Below are 19,054 nucleotides of genomic sequence, written 5' to 3' on the forward strand. Positions count from 1 at the left end.
TGCGCAGGCTCAACGTTTGTGAGGTGTTGCTAACTTGCACGTTTTGTGTCCAGGCGTCACCGAGGAGGAGAGGCAGTACCTGCACCCACCCGCCATGAAGTTGGCCCGCAGTCTGTCGGTGCCGGGACCGGAGGAAATCCCCCCGCCCCCTAACACATCAGCCCCGGAGCCACCTTTGTCCGCAGGCCCTCATCCCGGGAGGGGGCCCGCTATGCCCATACCGCCTGTATCGCAACCCCACTACCAGCTGCACTCTCAGCAAGGGCATCCCGCTCCAGCCGGGTGGGAGGTCAGCGGACCCGGTGGGATGAATCAACCGGCCATGGTTCCCACGCTCCGCAGACAATCGGACGGCGTGTGCATCAGAGAACCGGACGTGCCCCGAAGAGGTGGTGGCAAGATGGGGGGGTTGAGGAGAGGCTACAGCAGCGCCACGCCGCCAACGAGTGCTAAGCCGAAGGCGCCGCCGGCCCCCCAGCATCACCCGCACGCGCCCAGCCGGGAGCAGGCTGCCGCCGCTGGCAGGGGAATGGCCCGGAGGGGAGGCCGGGGGGCCTTGATGAAGCAGTCCAAGGTTGAAGACGGGCTGAGGCAACCTCGGGGGAAAGGAGGCGCGAGCAAGGAGAAGAGCTCCATCCCCATCCCCACCATTATTGTGAAAGCGCCCTCCACTAGCAGTAGTGGCCGGAGCAGCCAGGGCAGCAGCATGGAGGCCGAGGCGTCGCACGACCCGGAAGACCACGCCCCCGAAGACGTCAACTCGGAGAGCCCCAACGCCAGCCTGCCTTCACCGCTCAGCTCCGTGCCGCCTCAGCCCCCGACATCCGCCTCCGTGCCTCCGACGAGTGTCGCTCCCTCCGTTTCCTCGCAGCAAAACCTGGACAATTTGGATTATACTTCGACCTATGGCACTGCGTTTGGAGGGGGCGGGGGAGGGGGAGGGGGAGGGGGAGCTCGCAGGGAAAGGGAACGGTTCAAAGAAATGAGGAGAAAGAGTGCTTCGTTCTACCTCTCGTCTGAAGAGGACATCCAAGGGGAAGCAGGAGGAGGAGGAGGAGGAGGAGCAGGAGAGGGAAGCCTCCCTCCAGGAGTAAGAATTCAACCTTTGCAAGGCTCACAAATGGAAGTACCCACTCCTCGACTTCGGCCCTCGAAGTCCATCGACGAAGGCATGTTTTCTGGAGACAACTACGTGAACTACTCCAGCAGCATGCCCCCCGCCTTCGGTTTGCCCGAGTATTCGTCTGCCGTGCTCAGTCAGGACGGCCAGCCCAAGTCGGCCCCGTCGATGTATGGCTCCCAGCCCACGACCACCTTTATCCACCCACTTACGGGGAAGATCCTCGACCCCTCGTCACCGCTTGGCCTGGCCCTCGCCGCAAGAGAGCGGGCGCTGAAGGACGACCGCAGGACGCGAAGAGACGAACGGCATTTCGGACGGCAGATGTCCACGGTGGGAGCCTTTCCCACTCCCGTCCAGACCCCCACACCTTCCCTCTTTGCCACACCGACACAATCAACTTACACCTCTCCGGTGTCACTCCACCTGAGCTCCCCCACCACGACCACGTCGCCTGCATCTCACAGCCGGCCACAGTCACCAAGGATATTGCGTTTGGGAGGAGGAGGGGGTGGGGAGAGGATCGAAAGAGAAAAGGAAGGAGGACCCAGGGAGGGTCTCAGAGTTCGCTTTTCCGAGGACAGAAACAGCCAGTATTCAAGTCAGTATTACCCGCAGAGTCCCAGGGAGAGAGACAAGGAGATGTATGACAGCAGGCCTGCTCCACCCATACAGCCCCCGCCCCCACCAGCTCAGCCAGCCCCTCGCAGACCTTCCTTTCTGCAGATGGACAGCACTCCTAACACCAGCTACGTTCCTCAGTACACTGTCCCCACAGCCCCGGCACAGACGCAGGAAGCGATGGGAGAAATGAGAGGTGGAGAGGGTGGAGGCCTGGGGCTGATGGTTTTACCGCCACCGGCTCCCTCAATAGATGTGGATGATGAGTTTGTCTTTGCCGATCCGCTACCCCCTCCTTTACAGTTTGCAAATGGTAAGAAGGATCGAGCGAAGGAGTTCGCTCACCATCATCACCATCACCATCACGGTCAACATCCTACTTCTGCTGCTCCGCCTCCTCCACCCCCGCTGGTGTCGTCTAAGTCCCCGAGCGTTCCCCAGTCCTCATCACAGGGTGGAGACTCCGCTGCTTCTAGCCTTACTTCTTATGACAGCGAGGTGGCAAACCTCACACAGTCTGCCCTCTCACCCTCTTACCCATCCCCACAGATATTTCCTCCACCCTCCGCCAGCCCCTCCACCACCCCTGCTGCTCTGCCTGCCTCGTCGTTGCACAGACCCCAGCCAATGTCCCAGTCGCAGCCCTACTACGGTAATTCTGACCTCTCGGGAGGGGTTCACGCCCAGGACAGAGGTACGGCTGCCCTCACCACCACCATGACCTACGCCACCACTACCATGACCGCAAGTGCAGCTGCTACCACCACCACGACCTCCCCGGCGTCCTCCGACTACGGCATGACCACGGCGGGGCCCAGATTTGCAGCAGGCACTGTGGGAAGGACTGCCGACCCCAGTGCCCATCACACCGCCGTGTCGTCCAAGAGCGGAGACTGGCAGGACGCCGTGGTGGACTCTGGGATTGAGGAGCTGGACAGTCACAGCAGCAGCGACCATCATTTGGAAATGCTGGGGCTGACCGGGTTGAGAGGCGAGAGGGGAGGGGTGGGAGGAGAAGGCCGGGGCTGCGACGCAGACAGAAGCGGCGAGCATCAGGATCCACACACAACCTACTCAGGTGGGCCAACAGCTGAGGTTCATGCGACCAAACTGGCAAACCCCGTGTTTCCAAAGATGACTCATTACAAGGACGGAGGGGGGAGGGTCCCGCCCGTTGCACTTCGGCGGCAGAACAGCACCAACCCTGCGCCACTGCAGTTACATAGGCAGAGTCTCCCAGAGGACCCTGGGTTCGACGGGACTCTTGTCGACGAAAGGAAGCACAAGCAGAGCCGATCCAGGATGGAGGATGGCTTCAGCACCGCCCTCGCCGCCTGTCTAGACAGACCCATGGACAGTCGGTCTATTGGCTGGGGTGAGGTCGGGGAGCACGAGCAAGACCTGAGGGGGGCTATGGTTATGGAAGGCCGCAGACTTCACTCACCCCTCTCAGGTGTTAAAGCGAGCATCATCAACGAGCTGAGCTCCAAGCTGCAGCAAATGAGCGGCATGAAGAGCATGGACGACTGGAGCCACATTCCGAAGTCGCCAACCATGCATAGGTTTGTATGTTTCCCTCATGACGTCAAATAAAGCCATTTTTTAACCATTTTTTATAATGATGATGCGTATTGAAGACCACCTCTTTTTTTTTGTGTGTCTTTCAGATACTCAGCCGACTACACAGACGTGTTCAACAGCCCCCCGACCGGCCGCTCCACCTCGCCCCTCCCCACTTCCTCCCCACAGCATCGCCAGGTCTTGACCCCCAACCTCTCCGCCACGCCGTCCGTCTCGCCGTCTCCTCAAGTGCAGCGCAACTGGACTCGGTCCCCGTCCCCGGTGATGCCCTCCTCTCCGGTTCACTCGCACCCCCCCCACTCTCCGACCTACTGCCCTTACCCGACGTCACCCAAACACAGGTCCAAGTTTCGCAGGCAGACTTTTGATTTTCAGTGCAGCCCCACCAAGGAGATGCGCTCTTCGGTTTCCCGCCGCCGGGCGCCCAGCCCCCTCATCTATACCACCGAGCAGCCGAACCCCAGCCCCCCCAGACCTTCCTCCCTCCCCATCCTCCCCAGTACCCCTTCCTACAGCAACCCCTTTGAGTTCCCGGGGCCCCTCACTCCCCCTTCTCCTGGCCTGCCCTTAGGAGACCCGTACAAGACCTCAACCCCTCCCCTGTTTTCCCCATCCGGTATGACCAGTCCCAACCCTCTGCTCGTCTCTCGCTCTCTCTCCCCCACCCATTTTCTCTCCGGAGCCTCGTCCCCGATGCATCTACCCCCAAGCCCATCCTGCCTCAACTACCCCCACCTCAATCCTCCCCCGCCTGCAAAACCGTTCGCCATCAAGCCGCTACCCTACTGGACCAAGTACGACGTGGCTGACTGGCTGGCGTACCTGAACCTGGGCGAGCACAGGGAGCGTTTTATAGACAATGAGATAGACGGATCGCATCTGCCTTCACTTACTAAGGACGACTTCTTGGACCTGGGAGTGACGCGTGTAGGACATCGAATGAACATCGAGAGGGCGCTGAAGAAACTCACTGACAGGTGAGGGAGGACTAATAGACTCTGGAACATCTAAAGGCAGTGGAGTCAAAAGGTCATAAAGAAAAACCCCCCGAGTGATCAAGAGAGTCAAAGTGACTCATTGCATCATCCCACGTTAGCTCAGCCATGCTCCCCCCCCCCCTTCTTTAAACACATAGAGTTTGATAAGTTGCCTCATCTCGTCCTCACCCCCTCTCCCCTCCCCTTTATCACCCCCTGTTTTATCAACCCTGTTTAGTTTGCTCCACCTTTTTCTTAATTTTCACTTGTTCTCATTCTTTTTAATTTGGCCTCCTTTTCTCCCCAGGCGACTCTCCTCTCCTTTGCATGTCACTGCTTCTCCCCGAGACACAGACTGAGGGAGTGAAGGGAGTGATTCAAACATGACAGGAAAGGGGGGGGGGGAAACAAATTGACAGAGATGAACTTTAACAGAAGATTGGCAGGAGAAGAAAAAGGTTGGACATCAGCAGGTTGCGCCGGACTGACGCTTGAGGGATTCCCCGTGTGCGGAAGCTTGTTTGCAAAATGTTTGTTGTCCCTGTCGAAGGATCCCGGTGAGAAAGTGACGGGACGGTGACCGGTCAAGAAAAAGAGTTTCTAAAGTGAAAATGTACTTTATAACTTTTCATGGACAGGCATTTAATTAACACCGTTTTGTGCTGTAAAAGATTTAACACACTCTCACACACACACACACACACACATTGACAGATGGATTATCACACCATCTGCTGCTTAAACAGCAACGAGAAAACTCAAGTCTGACTTCAAAGAAAAGTTGCTGCTTAAAGGGTAAAGCCTCCCGCCCCCCCCCAAAAAAAAAAAAACAACTTTATTTATCGTGGCTACGCCAGAAACTTTGGTGAAGAAGGAACCATAAAGGCCACATCACATCCTGACGTGAGTCTTGTAGCTTTAAGCAGATCTGAGAACCAGAGCCAAAGTCCAAGAGGATTTTGTTTGTAAATGACAATAGAAGAAAATGATAGACAATAGAATTGTTTTTTTATATATATACATATATATATATATATATATATTTGCCATATTCCCCAAAAGAATGCCCCAGTAAGCTTTGTATGTATGTACTTTGCGAGCGCTTAATATATCTTACATGTTTAATCGGGATTCACTATTAGTAGAACCATTTGTTTTGTACTAAGTGCTGATCACAATCATTCATTCCAAACTGGTCAGGGTATTTATAATTGTCGAAATCAAGTTGTGAATAATGAGGATTTAAAAAATATTAAGAAAATATTGTGACATGAACCTTTTTTCCTTTTTTTTTTTCTTGACTATTCTAAAAAGGGGAGAGGGATTGGAAAAAAGAGCATGTGGTTGGAGATCATCTTTTCTTAGGCTTTATGTATGGGTGTTTCTGACCACAGCGGAGGCGGAGGCGTGGATGCACACCCCCCCACCCCCCCCCCTCCCGTATTGCCATAGCGTTGACGGCTCTCTCTCTCTCACACAGCAGGTGCAGTGATCAAAAAAGGGCTTTTTTACTGCGTCTCTGTCTGCCTGAATTCCTCAACCTTCAGCCTCCGTGAGTCAGTGTGTCTGATTTTTGTGCGTGTGCGTTCGTCAGCCTGCCTCCGTGGTCAAACGCTTCCCCCTGACTTTACACCTTCCTCTTTCTAATGCCTTTTCAAAAAAAACACATTTATAATGGTGAGAAAGCATCATTCAGTTGGAGTTTTTTTTTTTTGTCTTTTTCCCCACCAAGGTGACAATCCCACTGTTTCAGTTTCACGCGAACTCTCAAGATGGAACGCTCTGACCCACTTTTGAAGATTTAGTTTTTTTCTGCGTTACCGCCAGGTGAACGCGAGCATCCTGGGGTTTTTTTTTAACGTTTTGTTTTGTTTTTCCTTCGCCATTTCCTGCAGTGGATTCAACTGTAAGGCAAAACACATCATATATAGCTCTGTATGTCATGGTGGTGGTGGTGGTGGTGGTGGTGGTGGTGGTGGTGGTGGTGACAATGATAACATAAAACTATAGTATAATAAAGATTCTAATATTAAGTATGTAAACATTTTTAAGAATCTCCGTCTTCCAACTCGTAATGGCAAATCCTTTGAATCAATGTTTACTTTGGGTTTTTTTGTTGTTGTTTTTTTTTTTAATTCTTTTATTTTGGGTTCTCTGTAAATGCTTTCTCTACTGCTCGCCCTGTGGTGACCCCCGGTGAAACTGACACTTAAGTTAATGCATATTTTTCACATGTGTGTTTCAGATGATGAACCTCTATTCTCATGCTGAGCTGCCTCAGCGCTCTCTCGCGATGGCTGATATTCAGGGAAGTGAAAGGACTGAGCAGTAGCGTAGAAAGCATTATTCACTATGATTTAAAAGAGTATTTAGGTCTAGTAAATTGCATAATGAATATGACTACATACAGTATAAGTATGCAGAAATGAAAGACATATATATATATAAATAAATAAATATATATATATATAAAAGATATATAAATTTGTTTAAAATAAATGCAGTATTTACGAATAAACTATGATAGAGGTACAACTAAGGTGTTGAAATAAACGCTAAAATAAACTGTCGTGATTCTCGTTTCTCCTTTTAATTCGGTCTCCTGACAAATTCGCATAATGACCCAATTCAAAGTGCTGCGTTTGAATGGAGTCATTTGGCAGCAGCTCGTCTCCGCCCTGCAGTGGCTGAAGGCAACAGTGGGTTTTTTTTTTTTCAGGTCCTGAATTGTTTTCCCATCAGGCTCGGTGAGCTAATAGGACAAAAGTTTAGCGCTCTCGGGGAGGAGGAGGAGGAGGAGGAGGAGGAAGATGAGACGACTTAATTCGAAGCAGGCAGCGGCTGCAGTCATGCAGCAAACCAGGAGACGCCCGCCAGGCACAGAGAGCAACGTTAAAAAAACAAACTTGAATAAAGATGCATGTCGGGCCATTTGCCGGCGTTGCGACAGGTTTAATGTTTAAACGGGGAGACGTTTGTAAACGGGATGCTGTTTTTGGGGTCGGTGCCGCTCGTTCTCCTGCAGGGGTTCTTGCTGGTGTGTTCAGCAACGACTGCAGAACATCTGAGAACCGTTTCCTTTCTGTGGAAGGACATAGAATGCCTGGATTGCTCACAGAGAGGTTGAGCGTCGCGTTAAGAAGTGGGGATAGTTTAAAGCGCGCCTCATGATTTGTTGTTTCCATGGTGTTGGAGGAGGGAGATGTTGAAACACTTGGAACATCTGGGTGGTGTAGTGGAGGCCGGAGTGTATCTGCAACCATGCTGACATCAGTTTTTACATCGCGTTGCTCTGGTAACTGCAACTTAAAACTTTAAAAAAAAAAAAAGGCTTGATTCATTTTCTCAGGTGGAAATTCTTCACAGCCCCACACACAATATTAATAATTTACAGTAAAGACGGTGAAAATGGAGAGAATAATAAATATGTAAATTATAGAATATAATTTAGAAAAGAATTGAATAGTATATTTCAATATGTACTTGTTAAAGGTTGAAAATTAATTAATTAGTTTAATGTTTACACAGAAAATCGCTTGATGATAAAAAGATGATTTGGATGGATCCTTGAGACCAGCGACTTAAACAGACCACTGATCCACCCACAGTTATCGTTTAAACGTTAAAATGTCGTGAACACCACAAATTGTTTGGAGATGACAAGATCCTATCAGACAACCATTTCCACAAAGAAACAAAGGAATTAAGATGAAATTACTCTTTAATATTATCTGTTATATTTCTAAGTAAATGTAAATTCCCGGGCAAAACAAGTGCTTGTGCAACTATGGCTAAAACATAATCGTTAATTCTTCTTTAAGAGGTAGTTGAAGTTGTTTGCCGCATATTAAAAAGTGTTCATACGAATCATTGTCCAGCTCTTCGAGTGATTTCCTTGTTCAATTAGAGAAGACGCTCGACAATCTGCATCTCCGTAGAAAAGAAAGAAAATCTATGAGCGAGAACAAAACGGTGATTCTGGAGATTGTCGCATGTGAATGTTTGGGGACAGTCTGTGGTCTTTTGAGCTCGATGAGTCCAGGATTAATGAAGTCGCTGCTCTTACCTGCAGACAATGAGGATGTGGAACCAACAAGCTGCTCTCACTTAGAACGTCGTGAGACGTTGAAACTCACCGTAGCCGAGTCTATGATGTGTCGCTGCCTTCAAGTGGTGCTATCACACGCCTTCCAGCTCTTTATTCACAGCACTGATTACAGTCTAATGTCGCCTCGCATGGAAACATTCACACACGTGTGAATCCCGTCAAACTTGACATTTGATATGAAAAGAGAAATAAGGCCGGCGCCACAATACTCAGACCACAAATCAATTCTTACCTGGTTTGAATTGTACTTTTCATTTTCTTTGCTTTTTCCGTTTACAGTTTCAAGCCCAGTCGATGGTTCTAATGAAACGATTCCCATCCCGCGAGTGAATTTTGATTAACGTCAGCAGAACAGCGAGTGGCCCGACGGCGTTCCCGCCGGTGGAGCGTCGGCAGCCCCTACGTTTCATCGCTGATGTTCAACACGTGTTTCTTTCGCTCCCAGAAGGCCCGGCGAGAGCAGAGAGAGGGAGAGCGAGGCGGCGGCGGCGGCGGCGGCGGCGGCGGCGGCGGGTAAACGCACGGCGGCTCCGGACGACTCCGCCGAGCTCTTTTTTTTTTTCGGGGCTCCGGGGCTCGTTTCCAGCGGAGGACAGGGCAGAATAATAAGTAAACAGTGTGTGTGTGGGTGGGTTTGACGTGTGCTCGTCTTTCCAGGCCTGCAGCAGAGAGAAAGGCAGGTGACAGAGGAGGGCTAAAGAGGGAGTTCATTGGGAACCCCCCCCCCCATTCCCCCCACCCCCCCACCTCACACTCAACCTCCTGCCGTCACACAAAGTCACTAATAAGCTCACATGACGGTGTGCCACACTGACACGGTTCCGTGAGCAGTGGCAGTGAAGGTCCAGCATCTCATTAGCACCATATGGAGAGAGGCGGAGGGAGGGCCGGGCCGCCGGGGGGGGGGGACGGAGGGGGGGGGGGATTTCTTCCAGCTGTTTGTCTAATAGCAGAGTTGGAGAGAAAGTGAGACGGTGAGAGTCACTGAGAGCTGCAAGAGCTCGACAACCTGATAGGGGGAAGCAGGGGAGTGTTAAGGGAGCGAAGGATGGGGTTAAAGTAAAGGAACAAGGGGGGGGGGAGGAAAGGGGAAGAAGAGCTCAGCCTGGCATGACTGCAAACTAGAAGAGAGGGGGAGGAGAGCGAGAAAGGTAAGGTTCCTTCCTCCTCCGATGTTTTTTTTTGCCCTGGGGCCAATTGGAATCAACGTAATTACCGCGCAAAAGCTCATATTTGTCTTCTCTCCCGCCGCCGGCGCGCGTTATCTCAGTGTCGCACGGCGGCGTTGACATCAGCAACTTATGTGCATGTAACTTTAAATACCAGGGGAGAAGTGGGTCAGTGAGAGAGGAGAGGAGAGAGGGGAGAGAGGAGAGGAGAGGGGGGGGAGACAGACATGGAGAGGAATCCTCAGCAGCCCTTGAACACTAACAAGTGGTCAGTTGAGTAATCACTGGTGATTCAGAGAGAAAATGTAAGTGCTGGTTCTCCCAGGCATGACCGCTCTGCTGCCACATTCTGGCTTCTTCTGGCTTGTGAATGAAGTTTTCGCAGAATTAAAAAAAAAAACCCTTCGATGGTGCTGAAGTGAAATCTGGTTTGAAACTGGCTCGCGCTCTCTTCTCTTCCTCTGCATGGACGGACAGAGGCAGGACAGAGGCAGGACAGAGGCAGGGCAGAGGCAGGACAGAGGCGTCCGACACACAGAATCTAATCAAAAGTAAGAATTTATAGCACGACTTTAATAACAGAAGCCAGAAAGGCGGCGTTGCAGCCGAGGGAGAAGCAGAGTCGAGGTGAGCCTGACTCTCAGTCATGCTCGGTCTTGTGATGAGGTGTGGTTAGTCACTGTCATGTTACCCAGCAAGCAGTGTGACAACACGTTCGCCAGACACAAATAGGCCTGAATGTGAGCGTCTTTTTTTTTTTTTGCAAGTCTGTGCATGCGTCACTCTTCTTTTGTTCAGCTTGCCGGCTCCCTCTCGCCTGTACGACTTGCCTTGATTGAACAGAAATGCCTGCTATGTGAGCAATTTAGTCCATTTTCAATCTCCCATTTGTTGCCGGTTCACAAATCTGCCCCCCCACCCCACCCCATTGCGTTCCTGTGGCCTCAGTGTGCCTGAAATGGAGAACGGCGAGAGTCCCAGCAGAAGACAGTTGGTTCTAACCGGCCTTGTGTTAGTCAGAGCAAAGGGAAAGATGACCTTTTGCTGGTGTTTATTTTGGGAAAGCAACAGGAAGAATGCTGGAGCAGCTGTTCTATTCCTGCTGGCAGATCCCACCCCTCCCGAATACCACCCTGCCACTGGAACGACACTCCCCTTCACTCCCGCAGGAGGCCTTTGGGCATTGTGCACTGTAAATAACACCTCGTCAGAATAATCTAAGGCCGCGACGGCAACGCACCAGGCGACACACTGCAAGGCTGCAGCCTGCCAGTAATTTACACTTAACCCCGCCGCCTGCCAATAGAAACTGCCTTGTTATGCATCTGAACCAGTCGAGCAACTATCCATATGACGCGCAGACGTCTTCTGCTTTGCAATGACAGACGCGTTCCCGAAAATGGCGAGTCTCCCCAGAGAGCCGCCGGAGGAGGACAGGAAGCGGAGCTTCTGGATGGTGAGGATGAAACCGGTGACGAGGTCCTCGGCTTGTCGGGGAGCGACTGTTTGGTGTGCGAGTCGGGGACTGAGAGGTGTTTTCTTTGTTCCCTTCGTCTGCCCCGTCCCAGCCGAGGAACTATGTGCGGACGGTGCGTCGAACCGATCAGTCCTTCCAGGCGTGCAACGACCTCGTGGCGTGCTTCACGGAGAGGGCCAAGGTGGAGAAGCAGTACGCCCAGCAGCTCAGCCAGTGGAGCAGCAAGTGGAAGTCCATCGTGGATTCTCGTGAGTACGACGCTCAATTCATTGTTTTTTCACGAAATAACAACGTCTGGATTTTTCCCCCCACTGAACATTACTGCTTTATTGGTATCGTGACTCCCCGTTCGTTCCGTCAGTCTCTCTTTGCTTCTGCGTCCGCAGGGCCGCTCTACGGCTCCCTCATGAGGGCGTGGCAGTGCTTCTTCACCTCCACCGAGCGTCTGTCCGAGCTGCACTCGTCCATCTCTCAGTCGCTCGTCGGCGAGGACGGCGCCCGGGTCAAGACCTGGCAGAAGGAGACTTTCCCAAAGAGGCTCTTCTGCGGATTCAAGGAGAGCCACGACAACAACAGCAGCTTTTCACGTGCGCAGAAACCCTGGTCCAAAAAGCTGACGAAGGTCCAGCCGACACGCGTCGTTGCCATTTGTACACGTGTGTCTGCACTTACTAACAGAGCTGCGTGTTTTCAAGTTGCAGTGCGGTGAAGGACTGACGGTCTTTAACCGACTTTGACTCGTGATCCTCGTCAGAAATTGAGGAAGACGAATTTCGTGAGCATTTCAAAGGCTCGTGGAAGAGGCTCGGAATACCTGTGATATTTTCTCAGCAGCCAGGAGACCGTTTTAACACAAACACTTGGCAGGGGAAAACATTTTTTTTTTAAAATCTGCAGAGAAGCAGCCAGCTTTTTGTCCAGACATAACAGAATCTGACAACCGGCAGCTCTAAAGCACACAAATTAACATGTTGCACCACATTTCTCACATTCTTGTGATGTAGTTGTTGTTTTTTTTTTTTTTTTTTTTTTATAACAGTGGGTAATCACTTGCAGATAAAAGCTTCATGTTTTATGAACAATAGAGGTGCAAGAGTGGTATTGATTTTCTCACCTCAATTACAGCAAGACATCAAATAAGCGCATACGTGTCAAAACAGCATTGTTTTTCCACCGACTTTAAGAAAATGCAGCTTCATGCTTGTGGCCTGTCAGTGTGTCAAATTGATGGACGGTGATTTGAAACTAACTTAAAGGGTAATCTTTAAAGAAAAACTCAAATTTTAATCCAAAATAGAAATATGTTTCTACTTGGAAAGGAGAAAAAAGGGAATGTGATGTCACCCTAACCCTTTAAAGGACGAGTACTAGTACTAACCTGCAGACCCAGGGACCGACCTCGCTGCTAATGAGTGTATCACTTATATGTTAATCATATTTAGCATGTAGCATCGTTGGCGAGTGAGTGCCAAAACTCATTGGCATGTAGCATGTAGCATGTAGCATGTTGTGCATCTATTGGGGAGTATTTCTTTATCCCTATTCAAGATGGATTCAGAAAATGAGCTTTCTATGTCAGGATGTTTCCCGAGATCATTTTGAGTTTCCATTTTTGCTGATTTTTCACCCCAAAAAATTATTCTTTCCCCCGCAGCTGGAGAAGGTCCGAGCCGATTACCACAAGTTGTGTCAGAGGGAGCAGGCGGCGCTGGAGAAAGAAAAACAAGCAAATGAAAATGTGCAGATGAGTGAAGAGAAGAAGCAGAAGTTCGTGGAGGCCAGAGAGAAGGCCTCGGAGGAGAAAGAGAAGGTGAGAAGAGAGGCGGCGCTTTTTCTCCAAGTGAACCAAACGTGAAGAGTAAAGTAATGGTGCCTGCTTCCCTGGACGCTGCGACCGCAGGGAACAGCAGAGCATGATGGGTAAATCCATCGTGGTGGAGAACGATTACAAATTCTGGACGAAGCATCCAAGTGGCACGAGAGGAGCTCCGCTTCCTTATTGCCCACAGCGTCCGACATTATTACCTTACGAGGTGGAAAAGATGAAGAAGTCTGACATTCAACCAAAAATGACTGCGTTTTAATTTTATTTTTTGTGTGTGTCTGTCTGGTTCACCGGTCGGGGCTCGTCTTCCCACACTGTGACGACCCTTGAAAAATATGTTCCGCCTTTCATGAGTCAGTCCATTCGAAGGAGTCCGAACCGTTACGTCACAGGAGTTTTGCGTCATGTGGCGATTGTTTATTCACTCGGGGAACTATCGGCTGTAAACATGAGTATCTGCTGGGAGCACTTCCCTTGTATGGCCGTGTGCGACCGCCACCGTCCTCGGCGTTTGTGGAAACCCAGCAGGGGTCCTTCCTGGACGTGGCAGCCAGTCTCTCCCCACATGGAAAGAACCTATATAAACATATATGTTTTAATATAGGTTTTTAATATATGTGACATGTATAAAATTGGCCGTTTTCCTATATTATATGTACATAAATGCACATATATGTACACATATACGTGCATACAGGCACCTATATAAGTACATATATGCACGTATATATGTGTGCATATATGCATCTATATGTTCTTCTTGCATAATTGTTTTTTAGTTAGTTCTTAGTTATTGCATTGATAATGTATGACAGTTGCCAAATTGAGATATTGGCTTTATATATGTGGAAATAAAGGAGTACAGGAGACCTATATGGCCTGTATATTCACATATATGCACCCAAATTTTGCCCATATGTGGCATATATACGCATATAGACAGCATATATGTGCGTATAAACTGCTTATATGTCTCATATATGCGCATATATCCTTGTATAGGTTCTTTCCATGTGGGTTTTGTCATTTTTTTCTTTTTTTTCTTCTTCCTGCAGCATAGAGATCGATACGAGAAGATGCTGGAAGACGTGTCGTCCTACACGCCTCGCTACATGGAGGAGATGGAGGCCATCTTTGAGAACGCCCAGGAGGAGGAGAGGAAGAGGATCAGCTTCCTGAAGCAGACCTTCCTCTCCATCCACAGACACTTGGACATCACCAATAATGAAAGGTGGGCCTGTCCGTCCGTCCGGCCGGGCGTCGTCTCGCTGTGTCCCCGGCGTCCACGCGACTGACTTTTCTGCTTTGTGTGCTCAGTGTGAAGGCAGTTTACAGCGAACTCCACCAAACTCTGATGTCCATCAATGAACAAGACGACCTCAAGTGGTGGAAGAATCACCACGGGCCCGGCATGCCCACCGACTGGCCCAAGATTCAGGTACGTGCAAAGATTTATGCAGTGAGTCGGATGAAAAGACGCTTTCAAAGACACATTTAGAGTTCAATTAAAACCATTAAAAAAAAATGTATACTCAATTTTTATTAAACAGTTTTACACATAGCACTTACAGCAAAGTCGTCAGCATATAAACATTGATCAACATTAAGCAGCATTCATGTAACAATAATCTTGTATCTGTTGTAATGAACCACTATGGAAAGTAAATGGGTAACTAGATGATCTGCATTTCCCGCGTCAAATGCATGGTAGTGTGAATGCTGGTGGCAAACTGTAATGCACAATTTTCTAAAAATTGCACGATTTTCCAAAAATTGCACGATTTTTAAAAAGTTACACAATGTTCAAAAAAGTGCACAATAAAAAAAATGGCACGATTTTCAAAAAGTTTTACGATTTTCAAAAAGTTGCACAATTTTCAAAAAATTGCACGATTTTCAAAAAATTGCACGATTTTCAAAAAATTGGCACGATTTTCAAAAATGTTTACGATTTTCAAAAAAGTTGAAATAGTTGAAAAAGTTAAAAAAGTGTCAAACAGTTGAAAAAGTTGAAAAAGTGTCAAACAGTTGAAAAAGTTGAAAAAGTGTCAGTTGAAAATGTTACAACAAGTTGAAAAAGTGTCAAAGTTGAAACAGTTATAGCGAGGTGAACGGGCGAAGACTGCCAGAGTTTTAGCGATTCGAAAAACGTCCAGAATAAACAGAAACAGAATCTCAAGAGTGTGAAAGTCTTGCATCACACTAATGAGGTGCCAGCATACATCAGTTATCTAGACATGATAGCAATTATATGTTGGGATACACTGTCCATTTTGTCCATTTTGTCCATTTTGAAGAGTAAATATCCGTCTGCAATCTTAAAACAAAAGTCAACCTTTCCATCTCGTGTATGTCCTTAATGATTTCAAGCCAATTATCCACTGTGGGGGGGGGGTTTAATTTTAGGACAATTCCAAGAAAATATGATAGTGGTGTGCCTCGGAACCACCACAGGACCTCCAACATTACATGTTGTTTGATAAAATGTCAGTTTTTGGAGATATGAAAAAAAACGGACCAGGTTTTTCCAGCAAAATTCACGCCAGTCCGCAGAACGTGAAATTGAAACCATTTTTAAAAGAAAAACAAGTAAGAAAGGTGGCGGTTTGCACCACACTGACTAATCTCCAATTGTAACGTCAACTTCCAATACTTTCATACGTCAATGTGTCTTCGTGTGGTTCCTCCTTGTTTTTAAGACGTCTTGTCTCGTGTCTTCAGGAATGGGTCCCGCCAGTAAAGAAGCTGAAGAGAAGGAAGAGAGACCAGAAGGGTCAGGGAAGCCGACCGTAGGTCAACCGCAGGGGAAATAAATATAAAAAAATAATATATATATATATCTTTATAATGTTTTCTAAGTTTTTTTTGTCTGTGTGATCAGTGTGATGATTGGCGGCGTGAAGGTGCGAGCTCTGTACGACTACGCCGGGGAGGAGGGCGACGAGCTGTCCTTTAAAGCAGGTGATGCTTTTTTTTTTTTTCCAGTCCTCAAAATCTAAACCAGCGATAATGGAAATTGCATTCTTTTGGAAATAGAAACAAGCGAGCGGTTTATTGGCGTTTCGTTAAAAGATCTCGGCGTGGCGTCGCTTTCTGCTCCAGCAGCGTGAATCTTCAGTAGCAAATGTCAAGACCTCCACATCCTCGCTGCACTCTCGCCTTCGGCACCGATGCTGTGGGTTTCCGTGACCTTTCTGCGGAGAGCTTGTTCTTTTCTATACCGCAGCTTGTTCCCACGACCCAGACATGCTTTGTCCGTTGAGTCGGTGACTCTCCATTCGAGGACTGTGTGTGGGTGACGGACCGTCAACCTGTCTGGATGCGTCCGGCCCTTCACCAAACGCTCGCCACGATAAGTCGCAGAAGTATCGACGCTGATGTAATATCTTCACCTGCTTGGCTTGAGTTCTTCAGTATCGCTTGACTTGGATGGCGTGCTTTATATATATATATATCTGCCAGGGCGTGTCCAACAAATACAAGAGCCTTTCTGCTGCAGCTATTGGTTTGTGGGTACAAGGAAAGCAGAGCTTCGTTCTCCACGATGACTAAAGAACTGATGGTATAAATCAGCAGCAGTAAACTTTTCTTGTTTGGACTGAACATCAGTCAGAATTAGTGAGGTCCAGAACCTAACCTCTCTTGCTCAGAGGGGAGATATTCTGCCAGCAGAACTTGTGTTTATGTCTGTCTCTTTCATTTGGCGTGACGTGCCGGAGCGTTCGTATCTCGCAGCAGAAAATGAGACATGGCAGCTGCAAGGTTTCTGAGGGGGAATGTTTTTGAGGCCTGGATTTATCTCTTGGCTTGGAGCCAATTGTTTGAACGCCAGAAAACCCATATGTGGACAACTGGGTGACGCCGGGGTGAGTGTAGCAACGATCACAGTCGATTAAGGTGAACAGAACAACCAAAGGCGAAGCACGTCTCCAAACATTTTCCAGAAAGCAAAACAAAATCCACCCTAACTTGTGTGAAACGAGCGAGGGGGAAGTGAACGCGGGTGGTTTGTTGGGGCGGACGATTATTTTCACACTGATGCCCGATGGAAAAACAAAGACTGCTCTTGAGGATCGAGCCTTTAGGTTTTAACTCAGTTCAGCTCAACATGTGTGAACAAAAAGTTGCACGCTACTTAGTTTTGACATCGTTTTTCCTCTTGCAACAGTCAAATTGTTGTATTACTTTTGTCTGATCATGGTGATTTTGGAGTGGAATCTTCCAGCACGACCCGCCCAAACTGGAAAACAAAGATGGAAACAACCAGAATAAATTAAACGTATCTCGAGTTAGGAAGTCATGTTTAAAGCTGAAATTATCTTGAGCGCCATTTCATTCAGCTGCTTTGACTCGTGGAGGACGAGTGCAGCTTTGGCGCCTGTGGGGGGAGGGGGGGGTCGAGTTCCGGTCAAGGACAGCCACCATCATGCATGACTGACCGACTCCGCCGCGCCCACATGTTGTGATCCGCTGGTTGTCAGGATTTCTACGCTGTTTGATTTTGACACAGTTGGTGAAGCGACGCCGTTCCGTCGGGATCGAGGGTGTTTTGCCGTCTTGTGACCAAATACTGAATCGAATTAGTTCAAATTCAGATTTAAAGTCCAAGTGAAATGAAAATTCGACCTCCAAAACACTCTGGCTGTTGCTTCTAGGGACATTTTCATGCTAACTGGCCCGAGGGTAAAATGCTAAAACACGACAATCTGCGAGAAAATAGCCGATAAACGGTGCTATTTGAGGCTCCTGACTTTTGGCAGAACGACCGGCTTCCTGGATCCAACACGTCGAAGGGCTTTTCCCACTGCGCGGAATCACCAAAGACGAGTCCAGGTATTACTTGATTGTCTACTAGCTGCCCGAGCTAGCGGCTCCCGCTAGCGGCCCGAGCTAGCGGCTCCCACCGCCCGTGCTCCTTTCCTCCTCTCTCGGTCTCTTCCAGGCTCAATCTTTCATCAAGGCTCAAAAAACGCCGACTATAACTTCAAAACACTGTTAAAACTTGGATATTTAACAGGGAAACAAGCCGATATAAACACAACAGATCGAGATCTGCACAACTCGTGACGTCACACATAGGCTCCGCCCACAATGGCCCACGAAGGAGAAGGATTCCCCCGACTTCCTCGGCTGGAGATTCAAAATTCAAATAACTTTGTTATGCGACAACAGTGGCGGGGCAGAGTCGGAGGAACCTTACAAGTAGAACCCCAACTATCGTTTTTTTTGCAAAGTAGTGTGTTACATTTCACTGGGACTTTAAGTTATGCCGACATATACGCTGATAGTGGTGTTCTTTATAAATCACGGAAAGGATTAATTTTTACAGGCTTTTCTTTTAGTGTGAAGGCGACTAAACTGAAGCCTTCTTGTCTGTGACGGCAGGCGAAGTGTTCCTGAAGGTGGAGGAGGAGGACGACCAGGGCTGGTGTCGAGGAGTGCTGAGCGGCGGGAAGGAGGGCTTCTATCCAGCCAATTATGTGGAAGTCGCTGAGTGACGTCGCCCAGCGCCGAGCGTTATGTGCTGGACTTATTTCCCCACAGTGTTGGTTTCTATAAACTCTTCCGAGAATAACAAGTATTATCATTTAATGTCTGAGTTGATGTTTGTACCCAGCCTTCTTTTTCTTTTTTCTTTTTTCTTTTTTAAATGTACAATTTCCGAGGCCTTAATATTCTAACCTATCTGGTTTGAATACATCTACAATTAACTTGTGAAAGACTAGAGTGTACCGTTTGTACTGAATGTGAATATGTCCGTGGGTGTTTGCATGCAAGTGTGCATGTTATTACAAAACAAAAGAGAAGATATTTATTTACTGCCTTCCTGTCTGAGTCACTGCGATGAAGATAGATTGGAGCTACCCTGGCAAAGGTTTACAATGTTGTGTGCACATAAGGTTAATGTTTACTTCTCAGTTAATATGTAGAAGCACACAAAAGCTGCTTTGAATGAGGAAAAGGCTTTTCGAAATAAAAAAAAACCATAAGTGTTTGGGCTCCAGCTCTTCCTGTTGGTACTTTCTTTATGTTTTCAAACCTTCGGCTTTGCCTCAGCGACGTCTTTTGTCTTCCCATCCATCGAACGCTCGGCCTTCAGTCAGTTTTCACATCCTTTTGTTCGGGAGGGAGCTCGTGTCTTTGAAATATTAACGTTAACCCCTTAAGGCCTGTCG

At 48.6% G+C, this 19,054-nt stretch overlaps 2 protein-coding genes across 5 annotated transcripts in view; both read left to right on the forward strand.

Moving 5' to 3' along the window:
• The window catches only part of LOC308145738 (SH3 and multiple ankyrin repeat domains protein 1-like), a gene marked incomplete at both ends in the record, with an annotated part of 32,078 nt that extends 27,420 nt beyond the window's left edge, over positions 1–4,658 (forward strand). Inside the window, 3 exon segments of the mRNA XM_080517266.1 lie at positions 54–3,303; positions 3,409–4,299; positions 4,607–4,658. Of these exon segments, the coding sequence (XP_080373392.1) occupies positions 54–3,303; positions 3,409–4,299; positions 4,607–4,658 (4,193 nt within the window).
• A 4,818-nt stretch (positions 4,659–9,476) lies between these two features.
• Positions 9,477–18,888, forward strand: LOC308145747 (protein kinase C and casein kinase substrate in neurons protein 1-like). Of its 4 annotated transcripts, none has more exons than XM_080517281.1 (10): positions 9,477–9,558; positions 10,962–11,032; positions 11,145–11,301; positions 11,440–11,675; positions 12,708–12,863; positions 13,934–14,109; positions 14,196–14,316; positions 15,600–15,667; positions 15,760–15,839; positions 18,264–18,888. In XM_080517281.1, the coding sequence occupies exons 2-10, from the start codon at positions 10,976–10,978 to the stop codon at positions 18,374–18,376; spliced, it is 1,164 nt and encodes a 387-aa protein (XP_080373407.1). In that variant the 5' UTR covers positions 9,477–9,558; positions 10,962–10,975; the 3' UTR covers positions 18,377–18,888. The 4 variants fall into 4 exon arrangements, with proteins under 4 accessions (XP_080373407.1, XP_080373408.1, XP_080373409.1 ...); XM_080517282.1 differs by lacking the exon at positions 9,477–9,558 and adding an exon at positions 9,751–9,881; XM_080517283.1 differs by lacking the exon at positions 9,477–9,558 and adding an exon at positions 10,065–10,127.
• The last annotated feature ends 166 nt before the right edge of the window (positions 18,889–19,054 follow it).

The sequence above is a fragment of the Blennius ocellaris genome (genome assembly GCF_963422515.1).
Source record: "Blennius ocellaris genome assembly, chromosome: 21".
Lineage (NCBI taxonomy): Eukaryota > Metazoa > Chordata > Actinopteri > Blenniiformes > Blenniidae > Blennius > Blennius ocellaris.

Excerpts from the sequence above, each read along its gene's own strand:
- LOC308145747 (XM_080517280.1), top strand. The coding sequence starts at position 10,955 with ATGACAGACGCGTTCCCGAAAATGGCGAGTCTCCCCAGAGAGCCGCCG. Across the intron at positions 14,317-15,599 it reads CCGACTGGCCCAAGATTCAG|GAATGGGTCCCGCCAGTAAA; the intron begins GTACGTGCAAAG and ends TCGTGTCTTCAG. Across the intron at positions 15,668-15,759 it reads AAGGGTCAGGGAAGCCGACC|TGTGATGATTGGCGGCGTGA; the intron begins GTAGGTCAACCG and ends CTGTGTGATCAG.